We start from the raw sequence: 25214 nt of genomic DNA on the forward strand, positions 1-25214 counted from the left end.
ACTGGTTTTTGTATTCCCTGGGAAAAGTTCAGCACCTTACGAAAGTTTCTGTAAGTTTGGACAAGCTGTCTTCTTCCGGTAATTGGTGTATCTTTACCAGTAAACTCCTCATACAAAAAAAAAGATTTGTTTTTCAAAAGTGTAGCCACAATTTGAACTGTAGGTTTATTCAAGTATAATACTCACCCATTTATTAGTGTTAACATACGTTTATATCATCTAATTTAACCAATATATTTTATGATTCTGAATTTTAAAAATGCAATAGGGCTCAGCCATAACATTCTACATGTTTCCATTCAGCACCATATTGGATCAAACAGTTATACTATATATATTTATCTGATTGAATTTTGAGTAAGTGAGGAATTGGTAATTACGCTAGCTGGAAGGTCCAAAAGGATGCCTACAAATACACTTTGACAGTAGTACACCTTGACAGTAGTAATTGTAGAAATCTACAATTGTTAACAATTGTTTTTAGACGCCTGGGGGAATTGTAATGCAGGTTAAGTGGAAATTAGACAGCACATTTGTAGATGTACTCTAGGTATGTGTTGCCAGAATTCACTATCCTAAAAGGATACATCCTATTACACTTATCACAAGAAGTTTAACATTTACTCAAAGTAAACCATGTTTACAGTAGTTTGAACAGATTGCAGGCCATAACTGTTGAACTTTAGGTACTTGTAAAGTTAAATTATTACATTATAAAAGCACCAGTAAGACTTTCATTGTCAACCATTATTCCTTAGCTACCGTAATTAACCTATTTTTCCTATGTAAATGCTTTTAATTAGATAATAATAAAAATACTCTGCAAATCTGGTTTAGGTTAAATACTTTGAAAGAAAGAAAGAAAGAAAGAAAGAAAGAAAGAAAGAAAGAAAGAAAGAAAGAAAGAAAGAAAGAAAGAAAGAAAAACTACTTCTGTGCTTCTGAGTGGAAGCAGTTCTGATATAATACAAACACTTAGTAACTAAATTAGATGTGGGTTTTGATAAGGTGTATGTCCATGTGTAACTAGCGCTGTCACCCTCCCACCCAGACTGAGCAAGCCAAAGTGAGAAGCCAGGGGGTCTGCAGCAGTTAAGAGACAGTCCTGAGGAGGAGGGCAGGTCTAGGACTTGAAAAACAACTAGATCTCACCTTCTGGGGAATCCTTAGTTTTGTCTGGGATGGGGAGACATGGAGAGAGGTGGTGCAATTGGGAGGAAGAAGTTATATCAACATTTCAACTGGATATTACATTGTTGATGAGCTGTTATCAGTCATCTACTGCTCCCCCTATTGGTCACCAGTCACCTTCGACAACACGTGGCACATCTGTTAAAGTCTGTCAGTGAAGGCATTGATTTCCTGTATGCAGCTGCAGTACAGATGCTCCAATTAGCCAGGGAACCCACATGATGTCCCTTTCAAACTGAAAATTTTACTTTTGCACGTTTATGGTCAACTAACTTTATAAGGCACACACGATCATGTAACACAATGTCACGTGTTCAGCTTCATTGTGTAACATTGCCTTGTGTTGTGCCTGTTTGTAAATAATTTGATAGCCACTTTTCAGATTCTGTTTACTGTTTCTAATCATGCACATCTTATGTAGGTCTCGCAGGATGTGCAAGGAGTCACTGAATCTGTAGAGAGGATGCGGGATATACCTTTTTATTGGACATTTCCTGTTGTGGTATTGTAGAGTCAGGACCCTTGTGTTGTTCAAGAGGCTACATTGATTCTTAGTTACCTGTAAAATATAGCATCTTGTAATACATGACCAGTGCTGCTGTAAGAGTATGGAGCTGAAAAGGCATTGTCGTATTACATTGAAAGACCGTTCCAGTGGATTAGTAGAGTGGACCTTCCGGGCTTCATCCGGAATGGTGATGAAGGTGTTCAGAGACTTGATAGTGCTAGATAGGGCTAGGAGATGGGAGATGAAGGTGCGCCCTTGAGGGATAATGTGATTTGCAAAGTTGAAGTGGCCCAGGAGAGCAGGAAGGTTACACTTTGAGATAGTTCTTGCACTTTAGAAAGAAGAAATCAGTTGACGGATGAGGGTGAGTTTTGAGAGAAGGAGGCGGGCTTCAAACTTGAAGGTGTCGAGGGTTATTCTGAGTAATTCAAGGCTGGTAGTTAGGCTGATGGTCTTCTCAGAAGAGAGAGGAACTCCTATTGTAAAGAATACATTTTTGAGATGGTAAATGCTTTGGGCTGGAAGATGAGAGGCAGGAGAGATGAGGAGGAAATCGTCCAGGAGAGTAAGAACGGGACGTGTGTGTCGACAAAGTGTGAAATATATTTTTGGGCTGCTGCGGCAGCCGAAAGTGAGTTGAGTGGCGAAGAAATAGGAGCCTTGCCAGGATATCCCGATTAGATGACGGAGGGAGGGATGAACTGGCATGACTTTGAAGGCATCTGTGATATCGGCCTTTGAAAGCCAAGCTCCGTGGTCTGCCATCTTGATTAATTTGATGGTGTCTGTAAGGGTGACATAATGGAGGGAAAATTGATCCCAAGGAATCCAAGTGTTAATACTACTGATGGATTGGCCTTGAGGAGCCGAGAGATCGATGATAAGGCGTTGATCGGAAATGCTGGGAATGGAGGCGCTAGGAAGGGACCAGCCTTAAAACCTTTGTCCACCTTGGCCTTGATCAAGGAGGCAACTGTTTGAGGGTCTGACGTTGCTGAATGGAGGTTGTTGCAGCTGAGGGAGGAAGACAGACAGGAGGACAACCCGGTGGAGAAGCCATGTTGGAGGCCATTGAGGAGGTATTCAACAAACTGCCGATCAGGGCAGAGGCTGAGGACTTCAGATAAAACAAGGCGCGTTGACGGAAAAAGAAACCGTCAGAGCTGATTGTTATTTAGAGCGTTTCAGCGGGCAGATGGATTTTGAGTGGGTGTCAAGAAACCATTGGGGCAACCCTGCCCAGCACAAAGCAAATAGGCACAACTGTAAAAGCGGTGGGGGTCAAGCTTGACCCAATTGTTTCTACTAACTGGTGCGAGGAACTGACGTTTCTCTCAATTTGGTGCATCACTCTGGAAAAAAAATAGTCTGACTTTATTAAATGACTTCTGCATTGTGTAAATATTTAGTTTTTTCACTGAATGGATAATAATTGGTTGCCAGTTAATTATCTATAAACCAGCCTGTAAACAGTACAAACAGCCTCAGGCTAATTTTCTTTTTCAAATATTTTACACTCCAGTTATGCTCTGAGAAGGTCACACAACTCATTTATTTGTATATTTATGCAGAGTAGGGTGGTTTGCAATCTGTATTTTATAAGTGAGATTTTATACCATTCATTAGGAAAAAAACGAAATCCTATAGGAATATGTATCCATGTCCTATATGATCTTATAGGATTTTAAAAAATCAATAGGATTGTTCTGCCTTGTGAAAAACAATCCTATAGGATTGTATAAAAAACCTTTAAAAAAAACAATATTGAGAATCTATAACAGGGAAATGTGTTTTTTTTTTTTTTATATGGCTTTAATTGGCTTAGAAAAAATAAAAACTTCTCAATGTTAGTATTTTTTTTGTTAGTAAGGTGGTAATATTGTAAAGGTTGCGTTTATTTATTAGTTCATGGAGTATAATGATACACGAGGATACATGCATATTATTAAACATCAAATGCATTATTGAAATACAGTATATAACTAACGTCTTCTCATTTTTGGAAGTGGTTAGGCAGGAGGTGAATTGAAAATCATGTATGAAAGGCTTTATTTTAAAATAAAAAGCCAATGTTCTTTCACCCCACCCCCCTGGCCCAATATTCTTCTACCATCCCAAACAAAAGATCCAAGAACCGCCCCTGATATATATATATACACACACACACACACACACACACACACACACACACACACACACACACACACACACACATATATATATATACACACACACACACACACACACACACAAATATATATACACACACACACACACACACACACACACACACACACACATATACACTATATATATATATATATATATATATATATATAATATATATATATATTATATATATATATATATAATATTATCAGAATTATTATGTAAATCTAACTAACATATTTAAAGCTTTTGTATAAATGTTCATTGAAACAAATTCTGTCAATAGATTTATAACCTGAGAGCTAGTTAACCTTTTGTACTACTGATAAATAAAAAAATTAAATGAGGATGAAAACAAGTCAAATAAGCATTTATTTATTTATGTATTTATTTATTTATTTCAAATTTCATTATTTAGGAAAGCCATATGAGCTAATTTAGCTCTTTTTCATAGATGTCCTTGTTTGATTTAAAATTTTTCAAGTATACAAATAAATCATAAATGTTAAAAAAACAAATAAACAAAAAAAAAATGCATTTAACAATTACTGTAAAAACCTTTGCATAAGTCTATTTTCTAGGTATTTTTAAGAGGTACTAAAAAGTGGGGAGCAACATATACACCTTTTTGACCTATAGGCTTTTTCCTGAAATTGTTATCTCAAAAAGGGGGGGGTGGGCACTTATACACCAGTGCGACTTTTACGGTAATTAAAACCATTGCATACATGTTGAACAGGTTTTTCCACATTTGAAAAATAAACAATTAATACAAAAAGCAATACATAAAGAAAAAAATTAATACAATATAAATAATTGCACTAAATACAATATTATATTTGAATCATTTATATTCTATTCATTCTCCAATATTAACAATAGATAAAATGCCTAGTGGGGGTATTGTTACTCGTTTAGTATGGGCGGCGAGAGGAAGGGAGTATTCTGCAACTTGGGATTTGAGGCTGTGCCTCTAGAGCAGGGGAGAGAGAGAGAGAGAGAGAGAGAGAGAGAGAGAGAGAGAGAGAGAGAGAGAGAGAGAGAGAGAGAAGGACTGGGTGAACTCCAACTGAGAGAGCCTTCACCTATGGAGTCGGCTAGCTCAAATGGCCTCTGGGCCGCTGAAAAGACAGAATCCTCTGACTTCTCGAAGAGTCGTTATAGGCTTAGCCTCGCAATTGGGTCCCAGTTGGCGACCGGGATCGACCCTCAGAGGATGGAACTACTCATCCGAAAGCCTTGACGTAAGGAAGAAAAGAATCTCAAAGAACACAAAAAATTGTTAGTTATGGGACTTGAGCTCTAAGAGGGCCACATCCAAGGAGGGTAAAGGAGGAAGTAAGATAGAGCCTTCTTTCTTGAGGCAAGATGTATAGCGCATGAGCTGTGAATGAATATTGTGGCCGGTGGTCCCCTCTGACCACACGAAGAACCTGCAGAGTTACTGGAACTCCAGGTTGGGGAAGTGAGAGTCACTATCCCCCCAAAAGATGGATCACCAGCTCCCCGCTTAGTTAGAGAGGAGAAAGGCCAGAGAGGGGAATCTATGTTTGATATTTGGATGAATTGACCTTGGCGGAGTTGGTTTGTCTTGGATGCTCTCAGCAACAGGATGTAATGTAGACCTGGAACTAGAGAGAGGTTGCAGGAGTGGACATGCCTTTGGCTGGGAAACTGGATGATGAGACGACTGTGGATTCCGAACTTCTCATTAATCCAAAGGTAGCAGTTAGGCGCATTGCTTCCATGACAATGTCATGGAATGGATTGAAACATCCTGCCCTGAGAATTGATATCAGGGTATTGGGGATATTGGTTGTTAAGGAAGTCTGGAAGGAGATGCAGGAGGGAGGCTCTTGGTGATTCCTCGGAGTGTCAGGCTTACTGCTGGGATGGAGAGAAGGGTCAGTGAGGGGATGAACATGCTGAATTGAATTCCTGAAATGTAGGTTTTGATAGAGGTTGGAGATAAATGCAGTGTGTCCTGAGCATGAATGATGAAAGCTATGATCCAGTTTTTGTTAAAGGATGTGGAGAATCTTCTGTTCTGAGCTCAGAAATCTATCCCTCAGTGTTGCACAAATTTCAAAAGTAAAAACCATATGTGGTGGCTGGACTTGATTTCTGACTACAGGAGCTTGTTTTGGACTATTGAGGTTGCTGGGTAGAGGTCTGCACTAAAAGTAGACAGTCTATCAGAGAAATAAATAAGATATTTTTGGAGAATCCAGCAAGGAGGTTTCCTGCAACGTATGCAAAAAGCAAAACACATAAAAAGCAAAATGCAAGAGAAAGAGCTGAGCTGTGACTGTGATTAAATAGTATGGAGCACCATTGTGCCAAAACTATCCAGCCAATAATTTATCAATTTGTTTGTCAATTCATGAACTGGTCTATTTGTTCAGCAATTCGTCCATAAATTTGTCAATTCATACAGTAATTCGTGAACGGATTTGTTAATTCATCTAAATAATTAATTACAGTAATTACTTTGTCAATTCATTAATACGAAAGGCTGTATGGACCTGCAAATTTCCAATCAACCAGACGAACTTCCTTGTAAACTTTCCAACAAACAGACAAACATCCAACTGACAATCTCGCACTGTGCCAAAAACAACTATCAGAGAAAGACTTGAACAAGAATGGTGTTCATGGAAGGATAGCCAAGAGGAAACCACTGCTCTCTAAAAATAACTGCTACCCATCTGAAGTTCACTAAAGAGCACATAGATGATCCACAAGACTTCTGGAACAATGTTCTCTGGACAGATGATTCAAAGGTAGAACTTTTTGGCCTCAATGAGAAACGTCATGTTTGGTGAAAACCAAACATTGCGTTGAACAGAAGAACCACATCCCAACCATCAAGCATGGTAGTGGGAGTGTGATGGTTTGGGGCTGCTTTGCTGCCTCAGGACCTGGACATCTTGCCATTATTGACACAACCATGAATTCTGCATTGTATCAGAAGATTCTAGAGGAGAATGTCAGTCCATCCATCCATGAGCTGAAGCTGAAACGAAAGTAGGTCATACAGCAAGACAATGATCCTAAACATACAAGCAGATCTACAAAATAATGGCTGCAGAAGACATTCTGCGTTTTAAAATGGCCTAGTCAAAGTCCAGATCTAAACCCCATCAAAATGTTGTGGCAGGACCTGAAGATAGCTGTCCATGCAAGAAAGCCCTCAAATGTCATCGAGTTGAACCAGCTCTGTAAGGAGGAATGGGCCAAAATTCCTCAAAACTGATGTGAGAGACTGACCAACAGTTACAAGAAACGCTTAGTTGATGTCATTGCTGCTCAAGAGGGTTCCACCAGTTAATGAATGTCAAGGTTCACATATTTTTTCACACATGGATATTGAATGTTGAATCATTTGTGGATAAATAAATCTTGAAAAAGTATCATGTTTTGTGTCATTTGTTTAATCAGATTATCTTTATCTATTATTAGGACTAAGATTAAAATCTAATAACATTTTAGGTTTGAAATATGTGGAAATCCTAAGGGGTTCATAAACTTTTTCTCGGCACTGTAGATAGATGGATTTATATTACTAGAATTAATATTGTTGTTGTTTGATAACAGCATTTCACTAAAATTACAAATATGTTTGTACATTTTTGGTTAATCTCGCATTTTTTTTCTTTTTAATTGAATAGAGCCTTCTGATATAATATTGCCATTGATGTGTTCCTCCTACTCTCATGTTCATAAAAATGTGTACATTGCACGGTGTCTGACATCCAGTCAAAGAGAGTTTGAATACCGCTGCTCCTCCAGGAGACCTAACTTGTCCCGGCAGGGGGTTAGGAGTCTAAAGTCTATCTGAAATGACAATTAAACCACATTTAAGTTTGGCTCATGTAATTCCATTACCAAGTGCAAATAAATACTTTTGCTAAGAAATAACCTTCTACCCATATAAAATGTCAGCAACAGATTTGGCAAGTGTGCACTTCACACTGAAAGCTTGAGATATTGAGCATTTATAGAATAATTGCTGTTTCCTGCAGTTTGATTTTTTTTGACAAGTACAAAAGGCTAATGGGAAGTAGGAATAGGTCAGCCTTCTACAAAGGGGATGATCCAGAACAGCCATCAGAAAAGTTAATGATATTTTAAATGTACTAGGTGATGAATGCTGATCCATCTCTAAATTTTCTGACCAAAGGGCAAATGATTTTAGTTAAGATAATGATTTGAAATCGCACATATATACTGTTTATAGTTTCTAACGAACCGGCTTAAGCAGGCTTTGACAAACCACACTGAGTCCAGTTTACTTTTGCTCCAGTGAAAACCTTATGCATTAAAAAAAAAACCCCACAAGTTTATTATGTAGTATGGTACATCTACATCTACTGCTTCAGGTTGTTTTTCTTCCTGAAACCAAGCAGTACATTGTTAATTAGCAGCAGTTAAAAGTGCACCGGTTACCATTCGAAAATAACCAAGTCGTTTAAGCTGTAGTGGGATATAGTCAGCTATTTTCTAAGCAGTCCCCGAGGAAGTTTCTTTGATTGCGATATACTGGCCTATATTGCTGCAGTTTCTGTCTAATTGCACAGCATACATATTCAGCATTGTATAGTTTCTGTTGCCACCAGCAGGAAATACCCTGCAAACAAGATAAAATATTCCATTGAATCATTCCTGGTTTAAAGTGTGTGGAATGTATGCCCAATTCAGTTTTTTTAAATAAAAAAAAAAAAAAACTTGAGGGGGGGGGTGGGGGTGGGGGTGGGGGTGGGGGTGGGCTGGTGGCTAGGAGGGGGTAGGGCTAGTGGTGGAGCCATCCAGTCATATACCTCTTGAGTCCGTGGGTTCAACTCTGACCCAGTTTTTGTGTGTAACAACATTGTGTACAGTAAAACCAAAAAAAAAACAGATAAATACTCCTCCAAGGACTCTTTCCTTGAGAAAGATTAAAAATTTGGTTATATATATATATATATATATATATATCTATATATATATATATATATATATATATATATAGATATTAACAACGTATACGATTGAATCAAGTTTTTTCAATGAATTTTTATTTTTAAAGATAAAAAGTCAGGAGACCTGGCCTATGTGAGTGACATTTGTTCTGTACTCTGACGTGTCAGCCAACTGGCCCAAATCTATGGAGAAAATGTACGTAACAATACTGTAAGGTATGTGAAACATGTGGGTCCAGTTGGTGTTGATAGGTTAAAGATGCCTTCAAAGTTTTCAGAATATTTAATTTCTTTTATTTTTTAAATTGATCAGGAGGACTGAAGATCAGGAGGACTGCTTTTGTTCCCAATCTGCTCTTTTCCCCTGATGAACCCTGGAGGCAAGGGCCAGGTTAAGTGCAGGATTAAATACAGTGAAATAAGGAGCAGATAAGTACAAGTTAAAGTACCTTACAGGCAGAGTGCTATATTGTCCATAAGGATAGAGTTGAGTTTTTGCAGATGTTGTCTGAAGAGGTGTGTCTTGAGGAGGTGCCAGAAGGTGGTCAGGGACTGGGCAGTCCTGACATCCGTAGGAAGGTCATTCCACCACTGCGGGGAAAGGGTGCAGAAGGAGCGGGAGTGTAGAGGAGGTACAGCCAGTCTTCTAGTGCAGGCGGAGCGAAGAGGTTGGGTGGGGGTGTAAGGAGAGATGGTCTGGGGGTAGCTGGGTGCAGTCTGAGATCCACTGAACACATCACAAGCAGTTATATGTAGAGAGATCTTGTTACGCACTCTACTGTGGTATTCTTATAAAGGGCACCTTCATTTGATTTCTCATTTGGATGACTACAATGTATGGATCTGTTGACTTAAGACTCAAGTATTGTATAGAGTTGGTAAAACTGTTATAGTTAGTAACCATTAAGGATGCAAGTTGCATGTACTTTCTCAATAAACTGCTTCACTGTCTACTGATCTTTATAACCAGCAAGCAATTCATGACCTATTACTGCGTTTCGGTCCAGTCTGATTATTGGCCCTCCTTTTTCACAAGATTGCTGTTGTTCTGGATTAACTGCTGTAGAAACATTACATGCAAACAAAATTTTACTGAACCCATCAAAACAATGAAATAACTAATTTGTTTAAGTTTTGTGATAATTTAATTCACAATTCTGAGATGGATATATTATTCCTGGAGATGTACTGGCATTAAAATGTTTAATAACATATTTAGTATTTATATAATAATGGTTGTTACACTAAGCTTGAAACTGGCCCATCTCCAGCATTTCATATTGTTTAGCTTATCAGTCACCTCTAGCGATAAAAATTAAATTGTTGTTGTCTTTCGAACGTATGCTGTATTTCCATCCGTTCTACATGGAAAGGTCTAATTTTGTACACATTAACTATTGGAATAGAACATAAGGTATGGTTGGCATATAAAGCTTTTAATCATGTTCTATTAATGATTCCAGTGTTTTAGCTGTTCCAACTGGTAAACTATTCCAGGGATCTACAACTGCATAAAAAAGGGCTTCCTACCTTCCATTCTGAACTTACGTTCAACTTCCAGTTGTACCCTGTGGCCCAACTCTATGAACTCCTAATTAAAAATCCTAATCGCCTTTCTCGGTTATCAAGTGCAGTATTTTTTGTATGGCGAGGTGGCTAATTATTTGAAATATTATTCAGTTCTAACGGCATGCCACATTTGAAAAACAATTTGGGCAAGAGCAGTAAAACACATTATTAAACAACCAAGCACGCAAATCACTGCTTTATTACATGAGCTTAACACTGTGCTTTAAAGTTTCACTCAAACAAGATGTCACCTGACAACCATGGATTTCCAGGTGAGATTCTCTCCTGTATCTGTTCGCTGTGCATGGAAACCCCCAGACACACGCTTTGGATAAAGGGCCCTCATTACTAGCCGAAATATGTGTTCAGATTGGTTTTAGTTTCTAAAAAATATTGTAAAAATATTAAATAAACTTAAACATGAATTACTATATATTCTACAGTTGAGTGCTTTATACACTGGTTTGAAGATACTGAGGTAAAGACTTCTTCTGGAAACATTTCTCAAATGATGTAGCATGTGTTATGCTTGATGAATGACCTAGATTATGTTAATGCTTAACTTGAAGTGGCTGTAATTACACGTTGCTATAGAACAGAATGTTTTACGATTGAGACGTAATTAAAAAAAAAAAAAAAAAAAAAAAAAACTATACGAACATAATTTTAATATTTTGTTGAACATCATTTAATCAAAGAATCTACTAAATGATATTGCAAAAGTCTACTAGAAGCCATAATCGTAGTACAGTATTTCATTTTAGATTTCAAAATGTCGCAAAATTGTCCGCTTGTTATGGAAAACAATAAAGCGGTAGCTAATTCAATATATTAAGGTAACATTATTCATCAGGTTTCCTTTCGACTTTATGACGCAAAAGTAGTTAACAGCTGCACAATATATGTACTGTAATAAACTGTCTCCTGTTGAAGTCTACCAAAAAAAAAATATTAAAACAGATGGCCCTGAATTGCAAAAACAAAAGCAAATAAAATGTTAGTGACTTGCACATAGAAACGTTTCATCTTACAAACACACATAAAGGTATACAAACATGGTACACTTCAATCACATACATATTCCTTTATGACAAATAACCAGAAACTCCAGTGATATGCACGACAGTAACAGAGCGTTTCTGGTCCATGTCTCAAACTCTACAGTGTCTCTTTTAAAATGGCCAGTCAAAGTATGCATTTCTGTTTGACATAAACAGTTTGTGTTCCTATTTCTGTTATACAAAACATATGTGCTGGATTTCCTTAGATCTCCCAGCTGTGCTGTCTCTTACAAAGGGAGTTCTCGCACCTTGAAATCATTTACCTCCCACCAAAAGCCTTTGATCTGTGCAAAGCGGAAAATCTCCAGATTTTATGATTTCACTGTACACGGTTTCTTTACAGCTGTACTGATCAATGGTTTCTACTTTAGCATTCGATATAGTCTTTGTTTTTCCTGGACTGTTTCCCAACTCTCCGCGCTGAGCCCTAATTTGCTATTATATTTAACAATAAACTCTTGGTTAATTGTTGTACTATCACTCCAGCTCCTGGTTTGAAGGAGTGTGGGGTGATCCCTTGACAGCATTAATGCTGATTTCAGGGATTTATTTTGGCCTTCTCTTTGTTAATCTTGCTTCCTGTGGTGAAAATACATTTTAGCTATTGTGTATTAAAGCTTTTTTTTTTAAACTTCACCAGGGTTTTACATGAATGCGTATCAAGTTACTATGCTTGGTGGATATCTGTTGCTTTTAAGAACACAATATAAAATTACTGAGTGGACCACCAAACTGTATTTCAATATTTAAAGCTGCAGTGTCTCTTTAATGTACCAATCAAAGTTTTTTGTACCTTTTATTAAGAACTTCACAGATCGTCTCATTATCCCACAGGTAGATATCAATCGTAAAAGCTAGCAGGACTTTAAAATCTTGAAACTTGCTTTGTACATTTCAGAATATGGAGATAAAAAAGTGTGTTGCTACTGATTTCTGGAACTCTAGTGTAATTGAAATGTAATTGAAAACAGTCAGGCACTGTGGACTTCTGAAATGTTCTGTATTTTTGTAAGTGTATTTTACCTGTCTCCCCAATTTAGAATGTCCGATTATGTTCTCTCACTGTAACAATCCCCATACCAGTTTAGGAGAACTAAGAAATTGGGTGTCCTGTGATCTCATGACAAAGTTAATTGCCGCTGTTGGAGCGCCAAGGCCAATGTGACGCTCCCTGTGGAATCCACAGTGAAGATCTTGGCACAGACAGGATGCAAACCTACACTCTCCTAACTGTATGACTCACACTGCACACCAAGCAGTTGTGCCAGTGCCAATTTAGCCACTCCTGGACCCCAATGTTATTTTTAGGTTAGTGAAGTGTGCAAAACTGCCTTGTGCTTTTGCTAAAGTAAAGTAAAAATAATTAGGAGGGTTAAAATAGGTAAATGAACCAAAGCTCAACCAATATTTGGCAAGAAACATTTGTTGACATTTCTGTTTGCTTTCCTTTGGTGGGTTGTAAAATGAAAGGTAAATTGCTTAGTTAAAAGTGTAAGATTTGCAATTTATTTGTCTGCGCTGGAAATCAGTGGAGAAAAAAAATGTTTTTTTTAAAAGGCTGATGGGAGGAAAAAAATTCCAAGACCTTTCCAAAAACTTTTCAGACACCCTTCCAATTATTGTGTTTCATAGATGACTCTCATACTGTACAAATAATGACCTGTTACTTAAACTAAGTCACATAACCATCATTTAGTGGCAACTGTTGTATATACCACAAAGTTAAGGTAACTTTTACTAAATTAATGTGTTTAAAGCTTAAAGTTATATGTACATGTATGTACTATGTACTATCTTGGGTTTAGTTGTGCACTAACAATGCAGTTGGAAAAATAGAGCTCCCTCTACTGTTGAGGAGATGGAATTAAAAGTTAAAATCAGAAGTAATATGACCGATTTTTTTCTGTACAGTATTTATAGTTTAAATAATTATGTTTGGAAAATAACATGTGCGTTTCCACTTCATGTTTTAATTATTATAAACAGCAGGGTTGTCATGTACCATCTGGCATCTGCTATGACCAATAAGCTAATTGCACACTTTTACTACCTACAAGCAGGTTGCCAGTGCTTTGTTGCAAAATAGTGAATGATTTACATTGAGAAATTATATTTAGCCGGAGGCACCTCCGAGGTACTGCTTGCTACCCCAGCAGGCAGGCAATGAAGTCACTGACACAATGTGGAGCTTATCAATCAACCCTAAAGTTCGTTGAATAAGGTCAACTTGTTTATACTGGTACTGTAGTGTAGGGGCAGATTCATTAGATTAAATACATCTGTTTGCAAGCCATGCTTTCAGATAGTGTTGCACTTCCTTGGGTTGTCACTGGAGTAGTCGCTACTGATAGGATTCAGTGTGGCACATGATTTATAATTAATATACTTACTGTATGTTTTTTTTTTTTTTTAAGTAACTAAAACTCTCTACTAGTATTGTTTATGAGGCAGATTTTTTTTGGAGCACAGCATGTGAGACCAGCAAAAAAAAAAAAAAAAAAAAGAAAACCCACTTCTGTAGCAGACAGGCAAGTCCTGATTGTTCAGATTGTATCTTGTTTTTGTTTTTTTTTTTTTTTTTTTTTTTTTTTTTTTTTTTTTTTTTTTTTTTTTTTTTTATTTTTTTTTGTTTTTTTTTTTTTTTTTATTTGTTTTTTTTTTTTTTTTTTTTTTTTTTTTATTTTTTTTTTTTTTTTTTTTTTTTTTTTTTTTTTTTTTTTTTTTTTTTTTTTTTTTTTTTTTTTTTATTTTTTTTTTTTGTTTTTTTTTTTTTTTTTTTTTTTTTGTTATTTTTTATTTTTTTTTTTTTTTATTTTTTTTTTTTTTTTTTTTCTAATGGTAGTAGCACCTCTCAATAAAGTCTTTTTAATAACTGGGTGCTGGGACACACGAATCCCTTTCCCAATGCTGTGGCTGGATTTTACAGTACAGGGCACATTGTTACAACTAGGTTGTATTTTGTCAGCTGTATTTGTGAATATTGATAAATGGTACCAGAGACGTCTTTTGTAAAATACTATGCAATACATATACAACTATGGGACTTTGTTTCGTAAAGGATAAATGCATGGTTTCACATACCAATAGAATGTATTTAAAACATGTATTCAATTATCACAACTAGTTACATTCAATAAGATTAGCTGAACTAAATAGCTCAATCAGTAGTTCTCCTATCTACATAATACTATGAGTACCATTGCTGTTTCAGATGGTTAATCTCTTCTTTCCACTTGTTGATTCTGAACTGTTTTAGAGATAGGAAGTCAATGAGCTCAGCAGCCTGGTCTCTGTTGCATAGCAGAAGAATAATGTACCCCAGATGGATAGAATTGTGTTTACAGCAGTTTGAGAACTGGATGAAAAAATACAATTTCCTTAGTAAATTAATATCAAATTTGAAAGACCAGAGTTAATTTATCATTGTTTTTTTAAGGTCTGCATCAGGAAAACTACTATTAAGGTTTCCTTTATTATTAGCACAATGAACTGTATCATATTTAATGTTTAAAATCTGCGTTTAGTATTATATATGTTTTTTTTTTTCTAAAGTTGTCTACAGTGTAAACTATCACATACATTTTCAATAAAAAGTAGGCTTCATTTGGTATTTTTGTGTTTATATTTTACTTTTGTTTCTATTTCAAATTTGACATTGATTTCCACATACAATATTCAATTAAAAAAAAAAAAAAAGTTAAGCTAATATTATGCCATTTAGGGATTTAGGTTTTTGGTTCCCATTTAAACCTTTCAAACAATGATACGTGGCAAACGATTGAAACACAATTTATATAAACTTTTATTGAAGACAATCATATGGACATTTTATAAACAGTTAACATGTCATATTATATATATATTATATATATATATATTATCGATATATATATATATATATATATATATTATATATATATATATATATATATATATATGACAAAAGATGGATTACATGCATTACACAATGAACAGCATATCATACTGTAATAATGTACAGTACTCCTGGTCACTGGTTCCCAAACTGGGGTTCCCTGGTAGACCGCAATGTGGTGTATGAGGAACCACACATACTGTACATAAATAACCCTGACACTTGACAAACAGTGGTCCACAGGTGGACATCAGCTCCATTGTACAGTTAGAATATTTTCTAATGTCCATTGTAACAGTATCTACCATAATACAAAAAACAATTCTATGATTATTGGGTTTGTCAGTCAGGATGCCTTGTGTCAAGAAGTACCAAGAAAGTTTCAGGAACCCCGTCTCTGATGAAAACTGGTTGCAGTGGGCTACAGTGTGTTTAAGAATTTTGTAAAAAAAAAAATAAATAAGAAATAAAGTGTACTATACATTTTTTAATTCTTTTCAAAAGCAACCTCTATAATTAAGATGTGCTAGGAAAATAGAACATTTCAAATATCGATATACTGTATGTGCATGTTTTAATTTCATACATCCATAAGGTTCAACTAACCTTGAATATACAATACCCTATTTACTAATTATTCGTATAACACAGGCTTACAGGTATTAGATTATTCAGTCCCTCTTTTTTCAGGGGCATATTTAACCAGGACCATCAGAGGCAACACGTACAGTTTACCATCCACACCTTGTTTTCTGTGAATAAAGAACAATATGGATTACATAATCTGTCTACCTTATACCGATCCTAACATGGAAAGAGATTGGGGCTATTTTTAATCTAGAGAGGCAAAACTTATTTTCTCCTGCAATTTCCTGATGGCACATCAAATGGGAGTCCCTTTCTATTTATTTTGACAATGTTTAGGATAAATCATCTAAACAATTCAAGCAATGTCTCAGTAATTAAAAACGCCATGATAACTATGGTAAAGTCCACTGGGTTGAATTTGTGCATGAAGGGTCATTCTCTGATCCAGGGCAGTCCCTGTGCTAATGCATACTTGAGTTTTCTGTGTTTAAGTTCACACAGCAGATAAACCATATTATTCTATAAACTAAAACGGTAGTGATAAAGATCAGTACCTGTACCTCAAATTACCTATGCAGAGAATGCAAATCTCCAACTAACTTGAGCCGCCTTGACACTCTACATATCCATTCATGCAGTACAGGTGAGCAATGCATACTCTCATTTACACATTGCCATGTTAATTACTCTGAATTTTGTGACACAGAAGAAGGCACATACTCCACATAAAAATATCTTTTAAATCTCTTATGTAAAATGCAATGTATATTCTGTGATAGAAAAGCAGGGAATTAAAATACAGGTACTCTCAGAGATCATGAAAGGGCTTTTTAATTAAATGAACACATGTGGAACTGTCCCAATATTTGAATGTTATTTTGTTGTAAAGATTGAAAATACAGCTTTACAATGCTGCAATTTCTGAGCGACTCAGATAGGGGGATCGATTCTCATTGGCTGTGCTGTTCTATAAACGTACTTACATTTAAATTTCCAATTTTGTGGAGCCTCATTGTCAGCCTGATAATAAAGATCAGGGATAAGCTGAAGATAATGACACTGGTGACAAGGTCTAGGAGCTGCAGGGCCAGGTGATACCATTGATAGAACAATGGGTCCTGACATACATTCTGAAACTTGGCATAGGGAAACGGGAGCTCCACAGCGTAGCCAAGGTAATTGGTTCCAACAGCTCCAGCGAATGTGTAGTAACAATATGGGCCAATCAAGATGGAGGCAATGGCAATTGCGAATTGTATTGGAGAGAGCATGGTACACATGATGGCAAAGGTGTAGCTAACTTCCCACTATGATAAAACAAAAAAAAGGTACAATTAATAAAAAAACAAGGCCAGTTATCTACAGGTAATGACTTCTGTGGAGAACATGAAGACTATAATAAACCAAATAAACAATTCTGTATTTTTTAAAAGTGTGTGTGTGTGTGTGTGTTTTTTTTTTTTTTTTGTTACACCACTGCACTTAGTTCTTGTAAATGTTTATAAGTCATAAACACTGTATAGTCCCTCAGTGATTGTTATCAAAAAATGTAATACTGCCTATTCTCCAAGGCCCCTTTAAACAAGGTTATCTCCAATCATAAGTACAAAATACATACTTAAGACCATTAGAGCTAAAGCCTAGCCAAAAAAAAGGCTATTTGAATTTCCTCTGTATTATTTTGCTAGGTTCAGTTGTACCCTAATGTATTGTAGAATGTGTGTTTGTCAGCATTATGCTAATTGTTCAATCTTCTTGTTTTTTGTATGTTTTGTAACTTACTAGTTTTTTTTTTTCAACCCTGCTTGCATGTTTTGTTTCTTTTTAATTATTCTTATTATTCGTATTATTAGCAGCTTAGCAATAAAATCACGAATCCCACAAACGTTGTTATTTTTTATTCACCACCAATTTAAGAATTGTATCAGTACAATTACAATAGTTTTTCAGTTTATTTTTAAATAATGTAATTGCTGACAGTTCTGAACAATTACACAACATTATGAATCATTTATTTCCTGGACCTACTGCCAGGGTCAGATTAACCTCACGGGGCCCTAGGCAAACATACACTTCTGGGCCCCTGTTTTATATGAATAACAACAAATATACAATTGCGTTTAGCCTGACCAGAAAAAAAAAAGTGGTTCAAAGGCAAGCAAACAGAAAGTTCTTTGACCTTGTGTAGTACCAGATGTCACTGAACATTGTCATAGATGATTTCAAATTAAAATACACATTTATTGTTGTGCGTTTCCTTCAAAACATATTGTAAGCTGTATTCTGTTCAATTTTACAACTGCTTGTCACTTGACCATGTTATTTTATTGCATAGCCTTCAGTGCACATATTTATGAATCTTGTAACCATTCCCCAGAGGTAGTTTTAGCTGTGCACACAGTGGCCTTGTAAAACTAAGATATAAAAAGGAGATCACACATAGGGTGTGTGTGTGTGTGTGTGTGTGTGTGTGTGTGTGTGTGTGTGTGTGTGTGTGTGTGTGTGTGTGTGTGTGTGTTTCTTTTAGGACATCACCTGGCTAAACACATTGGTGCGCTTACTGATTAACAATGTTATTATATCTCCATCTATTATAGTCTAACTACAGCTATTTTTGAAAATATTTCAGTATGCATTTCAAACTGATAACAGAGTTTTAGGCACACTGACAATAATAAACAAAACAACAACAACCTGGTAACACTTACAGCTGGTTTCACAGATGGCAGCTGGTCATGTTAGCCAGGTAATGATGACTGTACCAGTAACTAGGACTGAAACAAGACATTATCAAGTCATTTTGTTTTATTTCATTTAAAGTGGGTAAAGGGGTAGTTGCCATCATAAAATGTAATCCTATTGTGTTTCTCTGAGCAGTGTAGCTGGAACGGTATATCAGAACACCATCTGGGTTAATCTGTATGTGACACGTTTGTTAAACCTGTTGAAGAAACAAAATGGTGTAAAAAGTTTCTAATTATATTTACTGACTAGATTAGTAAATTGCTTAATTAACCACACAAGCACTTATTTGTTTTTTTGTGGTCTTTTTTGATGGGTCAACGTTCTTTGAAAGGCAGACTTGTGAGAAAATGTAATCAACAGGAGTGTTTTGAGAGGTTTTTTTTTTTATTTGTTTGTTTTTATTGGATAGAGAAGTTAATGTATCCTTTGACTCCTTCATACTCTTAACCAGACCCTTTAACGTTTGTGAACTACAGATTACTGTATTAAATCTCACTAATTCCTTTTTTTTTTTTTTTTGTTTTTTGCTTTGTTAAAAGAACACTTAATTTTGAATTTTCATAATTTTATCATTCTGCAGCTGTTTAGAATCCCACCACATTCAACATGGAAATGAGTGTTTAATAAAGTCAACATATAACTGTACCTTCTCTGAAGAAGCTATCTGTGCAAGCCTGATACACAGAGATATTTCTAAGAATGTGCTATTTCTTCTCCCCTGAAGTTTATTAAAGATTTGCAATGAAAAAATATGAAGTCTGCAAATGAAGTATGTGTTAGGTATTCCTTTATTCTAAAACATGACAAAATCATGTGTTCTTTACAATATGTTACTCAAAATGTGCATGTTGTAACGGGCTTAACATCAATAACAGGAGGCAGTCCCTTATACTGTATGTAAATAAACAAATTGATCATTATTTACATTACCAGTGATCTTTTTGTCTGTTCTCTGTACGCCAGCAGTACACACGTGCCTGCAATGATGGCCTGAAACATTAAAATACATTAACCAAATGAAAGAAAATATTAAGAATATTAAAATAAATTACAAATTCAAAAGTGTGTGTATATCAGTAATTGTATTTAAAACTGTGATCTGAATTTAGTTTTTAAATATTCTCATAATAAATCTAAAGAAAGACAAAGATACATAGATGCACATTTGATAAGGGGGGCATTTATTTTGCGTTGGGTGGAGACATATTTTGTAGCGAAAAACAAATCTTCCTAGCAGCACACAGGACAACTGTGATGGTTAACAGACCCTGATAAGCACTAATCTTGGACTATCTAATTTTGTCGTAGGTAAGGTAGTTTAATTTATGCGCCTGTATCATACCAGGCTGAAACAGGAGTTGTATTTATTGAAGTTCACCAAATAATTTCTTATGATAATTTCTCACATGATTTTTGTATACTTTTATTATAGAACATAATGCATATGTGAAGACTTCAAGGTGAAAAGTCTTATTCAAACATATCATAAGGGACTATAAAGTAAAATCACTTAGCACTGCTTTTGTGAGTAAACTAACAGCACAGTTCAAAGCAAGGTACTTGGCAGATAAAGGCCAAACATTCTAAAGATTCTGGGGGCATCTGCACTCTACTCACAACACCCCTTGCCAGATGACATTTGTAAATTGGTTTTCCTTTTCAAAATGAAGCATTGCAAAGTAAACTCCTGTAGCAAATATTAAAAATGAGTTTTCTTACCAAAACTCCGTTCCAGATTGGAGTGGCAATTTTGACACTCCAGCCAATGTACCAGGGCTTGTAGCTGAAAACTGGAAAAAAAGCAAGAACCCCAGAAAACAAACTGAGAAGACCAAAGGCAAGCAGCGTTCCCCCAATGTAGCGGTACATAGCCCCCATTTTGAACAGGTAAGCTCCTTTGTGGTTTGTCCTTGTATAATACTCAATGTTTCTATGCCATTTCTCTGTGTATAATGTGTGTGGTCAGTGTCTTAGTAACAGTTGCTAGCATACGCATAGGTATCTGTGTACAAAATGATTTCCTGATCCCACAAGCAGACTTTGTCACTTTGTTTGCTAACATCATGCAGGATACCCATTCAAAGAACCAAAGCTTTATTTAGGGATCCTGTTAGTGCACTTATCTTGTAATGCAATATCTACACAACAGTATCAAGCTTAGCAGTCAGCAACAGCTCTACCAAACCACCTTAAAGGTGTCAGTAGGGAAGCTTGCTCAGGTGTAGACTGTGTGCTAATGATCAAACTAGTCTGACTCTCTTATCTTTAGTCTGACATTGATGATGCAAAAAAAAACTCTTCTGTGGAACTAATTTGAAGCTTCTTCTAATAGTCATTAATAGAGAACATATTTTTCCAAACAATGCCAAGCTCAAATTTAAAAAAAAAGAAGTTTCAAGGATAAAAAGAAAAATGGAAACAAAACAAGTATAGAAACCAAATAACATGAATGATGTATATATGTGTGTGTGTGTGTGTGTGTGTGTGTGACACATATAGTATATATATATATATATATATATATATATATAATATATATATATATATTATATGTATTCAACAATTCTACCTTTACTGTACACCTGTCACGCACTTCTGAGTTCTAAAAACAATTTAACTAAAACACATGTTTTAGTTAAATTGTTTTTTTCATTTAATAATAATTATATATTCTTGCACTTCACTGGAGAGTGACATTGTCACTTCCCCTTGTGACATGCTAAACACATCTGAGCTGACCAAGGAAATTTAGTTTGGTAATAACTTGTGTGTCTTTAAAAAATTGCACAGATGATATATATTTAGAGAGAGAGAGAGAGAGAGAGAGAGAGAGACACACACACACACACACACACACACACACACACACACACACACACACACACACACACACTATTTCATAAACTTTTATATGAGCTTCAGTCCAGATCATCTCTTCCATCTCCCAAAGTTGTGTGTTGTGCATTCCCCATTATACTGTCTAGATGGCGCCATACACTACTTTATGAGGATCGGATAGGACAAAAACAATGGTTTTGCTGAAGAGGGAAATGGAGAAAAAAAACAGTATGATCAAGTTTGATTTTACAAACGCCTCTTTTAATACATTTTAATACAAACATCACTTTTGTGCAATGCTCTTCTGCCCTATAATCATTCAGCCCTGCCTTCTACCTCTTGTGGGTGTATGCACAGTACAAATCTGTGCAGGTACAGGAGTTACTTGATAATTATTTCGGGAGGTAATGGATTTGGAATGCCATTAACAAATCTGCAGTAATTATTGATTACCGATACCTGAACAAACTATGGCCTGGTACCGGTTATCTCTGGTAATAGAGGCTATACAACTATATATCTTCTTGGAGTAATGCAATCCTTATACAATCATATCTGCTTATATATATATATATATATATATATATATATATATATATATATATATATATATATATATATATATATATATTTATTGAATGCTAGTAAAACTGAGCTATTGGTTACTGAATCTATTACCCAGCTTTGCTCTTTGATTGGGTTTTCATGTTCTATTGGTGATTTCCTTGTAGATGCCTCTTTGTTAGTCAACAGCTTAGGTGTTCATCTTCACTCAAAGGTTTTATTTGAAAAACACATCTCTTCAGTGGTGAAAAGAACATTTCCAGAGTGTGCAATTTTTTGCCTCCTAGGGATGCTGAGATTCTTGTTCATGCATTTGTTGCATCTCTGTTGGATTATTGCAATGCTCTTTTTGTTAATCTTCCTGCTCTCTCTTTACTTCGATTGCAGAGGGTGAAAAATGCAGCAGCAAGGGTTCTTACCTGAGCCAAGCAGGCATTACTTTGGTTCTTAAGCGTTTGCATTGGCTTCCAGTCCAGTCCCATGTTTCCTTTAATATATCGCTGTTGACCTACAAGGCTTTGCACGGTCAGGGTCCTAGTTATGTAATGGACCTTCTTAGCCCTTACATCCCTGGGAGGCAGCTTAGATCCTTTAACTCTGAACTGTTAAAATACATGCTTCCAAAACGTGTTACGCTGGGATGGCATGGTTTTAGCTGTGTTACTCCTTTTCTTTGGAACCCACTACCAACCTTTATTAGAGAATCCACAACAGTAGCCAAATTTTAAAAAACCTTTAAGATGCACTTTCTGCTGTATTTTCTTAAACTTTTTCTCTACTGGAGTCTGTATGTTTTTTTGTTTTTTTTTAATAATATGCTGTACTTTTATGATTGATTTTATTTTTATATTTACCTATTTAATTGTATTTTATTTATTGACCATCATCACAAAACACTTTTACAAAGATAGGCTGTGAACTATACGCTGAGTCACTTACAACAGGACATTGATTTAACATCTCATCTGCAGGATGCAGCACAAGAAGGTTAATTAACTTACTCAGGGTCTCAAAGTCAGTGGCAGAGGTAAGATTTGAACCAGTGACCTTCTGGTAATAAGCCCTGGACTTTAACGACTGGACCACAATGCCTCCAAACCATTGCATTGTTAGATATAAAACACCAGTGGTGGGATATAAAAACACACAGACTGAATATCCAATAAAAGTCTTAGTGTGTCCAATCTTTGGTGCTTGTTTACTCTGTAGCCCTCGGGAATATTGTATTTTTTTTGCAGGCAGGACAAAGGTTTCTGTGTGAGAGGTATTGCTGGCACCTGTTGTTTCTTCTTATATCAAGTGCGATGCGATAGGGATTTCATTCTTTACTATGAAACACCCACTATTCTGTGGGGTAAATGACAAGCACTCTGACTAAAATTCTTGAAGACATTTTGAATTTACTTCATTCAAAACATTTGTTACTGAATTTAAAGTTTATTTTCAAATTTCTAAATATTCAATGCATTGTGAAGCACATGTCATCGTGGTAAAGCAAGGAAGCACGGTGTCTATGTAAGGTATAAACCACGACGGGCCGTGCGCTTCCCATGATATATACCATGCCTGGGGTGGTGATAAGACCTGAGGCATCAGCCGAGGGCTTTTAACCACCACAGAAGTGGTATATATCATCGGAACCGCATGGTCCGAAGCGCTTTATAGCGCTTGTAACACGGCTACCTGTCATTTGTGGGAAAACAAATTAATTAAAACACATTTAAATTAAGGCAAAACCAGAAACTTTTATTGTGCATACATTCGCAGTGTAATATAGTCCCAATTTTTATTTAATTTAATTCATTGTTCGCTTATTAAAAATGTATTGTGAATTTCTGCAACGAAAGTGCCATCTCACTAGAAACTAGAGGACTGATGGTGATGGGCGGAGTTTCAAATGACGCTAGGAAGTAAAGGGAGCAGCAGCGATGGAGACTGAAGCCGGATCTTGAAGTGAGTTTGTTAACTTGTTATATGCGAGGTACACACATTCTAGAACGTTTTCATACTTTTGGATGTCAAAATATGTTTTTGTTATTTGTCAGACACCCTCGCGTCCAAGTCGTGCCAGATTAAGTCGATCGAACCAGACTTTACGCACCAATCTGACCGCGGTGTCAGGAGACAGTACGTCAGTTTCCCACAGTTGTTTAAAATCCAGGCAGGTAATTCGGGGGGTCATGTCTGGCCTTGTCGTTACCTGCTTTTCTAACAGTTTTCTTTACTGACATGAATATATTACTACTGGTTTTAAACTCCCTGTCAGCAGAGATGTTAAAACTTCTACTGTTAAAATATGTATTTAGTCCAGCTCAGCGTTATTAAACTGGAGACTGAATACTGGCCCTCAGTTTAACTTCTTGCACTGGCATAAAATTACCTTATGTCGCTGAGTTTTTTTGGATTTATTTCCATAAAATGAATATCTATATTTTTTTTTTCTTTAAGTACATTAACCAGCCCATGCTGTAGTTTTTTTTTTTCAATCTTTGCTTTCTTCTATTTCATTTAGCAGTTCCTCATCTACTGCTATCTGTTTACTCATGCTGGTGCCCTTATTTTATAGTTTTTTTTTTTTTTGTTTGTTTGTTTTTTTTCAGATGGACTGCTGACTTCCTTCAGAAAGTTGGTGTTGTACCAGTTATGTGGAATTTCATCCCCAAATATAGTAAAGGAAATTGGTCAAATGGCACTCATTTGTGGAAGTGGTTTTGTAACTAATAACAAATAAAATGGCGGTTTGTCATGGAATTTAGAACTTAGTGGTGCGTATTGATTTATTCAGTGTGAAGCGGCTCATTAGTATGCAAGCCGTGCTATACGCAAGCAATAAGGCACGACAGGGTGTGGGATATACTCTAATACCCACACGCCCCGGGTGCATTATAAGTCACGAGGCGAAGCAGATATGTCTGCCGTTTTTGTTTTTAAATTCTATCTATGGATATCTGCCAGTGATTTGCCCGTTTTTGAAAAAAGTGCAGACCCATGGTGATATGCTGTAATATCAACACCCCCATGTGACCTGTTTTGACCAAAATTGGCTTCGCCTCGTGACTTATAACACACCCGGGGCGTGTGGATATTAGAGTATATCCCACACCCTGTCGTGTCGTATTGCTTACTTATAACACGGCTTGGAATAA

General features: G+C 36.1%; 1 protein-coding gene and 1 long non-coding RNA gene across 3 annotated transcripts; one reads left to right on the top strand and one right to left on the bottom strand.

Moving 5' to 3' along the window:
* Nucleotides 1-15459: 15459 nt before the first annotated feature.
* On the bottom strand, nucleotides 15460-20622 carry LOC121327281 (transmembrane protein 212-like). Of its 2 annotated transcripts, XM_041271223.1 has the most exons (4): nucleotides 20386-20622; nucleotides 19597-19656; nucleotides 16905-17228; nucleotides 15460-16085 (listed from the first exon to the last, which is right to left on the bottom strand). In XM_041271223.1, exons 1-4 carry the CDS (start codon nucleotides 20542-20544, stop codon nucleotides 16065-16067), a joined length of 564 nt encoding a protein of 187 aa, XP_041127157.1. In that variant the 5' UTR covers nucleotides 20545-20622; the 3' UTR covers nucleotides 15460-16064. The 2 variants fall into 2 exon arrangements, with proteins under 2 accessions (XP_041127157.1, XP_041127156.1); XM_041271222.1 differs by lacking the exon at nucleotides 15460-16085 and having other exon boundaries at nucleotides 16092-17228.
* A 3309-nt stretch (nucleotides 20623-23931) lies between these two features.
* On the top strand, nucleotides 23932-24817 carry LOC121327303. The gene is made up of 3 exons (XR_005951542.1): nucleotides 23932-24021; nucleotides 24114-24233; nucleotides 24669-24817. It is a non-coding gene; the product is annotated as an uncharacterized LOC121327303 (long non-coding RNA).
* The last annotated feature ends 397 nt before the right edge of the window (nucleotides 24818-25214 follow it).

The sequence above is a fragment of the Polyodon spathula genome, chromosome 14 (assembly GCF_017654505.1).
Source record: "Polyodon spathula isolate WHYD16114869_AA chromosome 14, ASM1765450v1, whole genome shotgun sequence".
Classification (NCBI taxonomy): Eukaryota; Metazoa; Chordata; class Actinopteri; order Acipenseriformes; family Polyodontidae; genus Polyodon; species Polyodon spathula.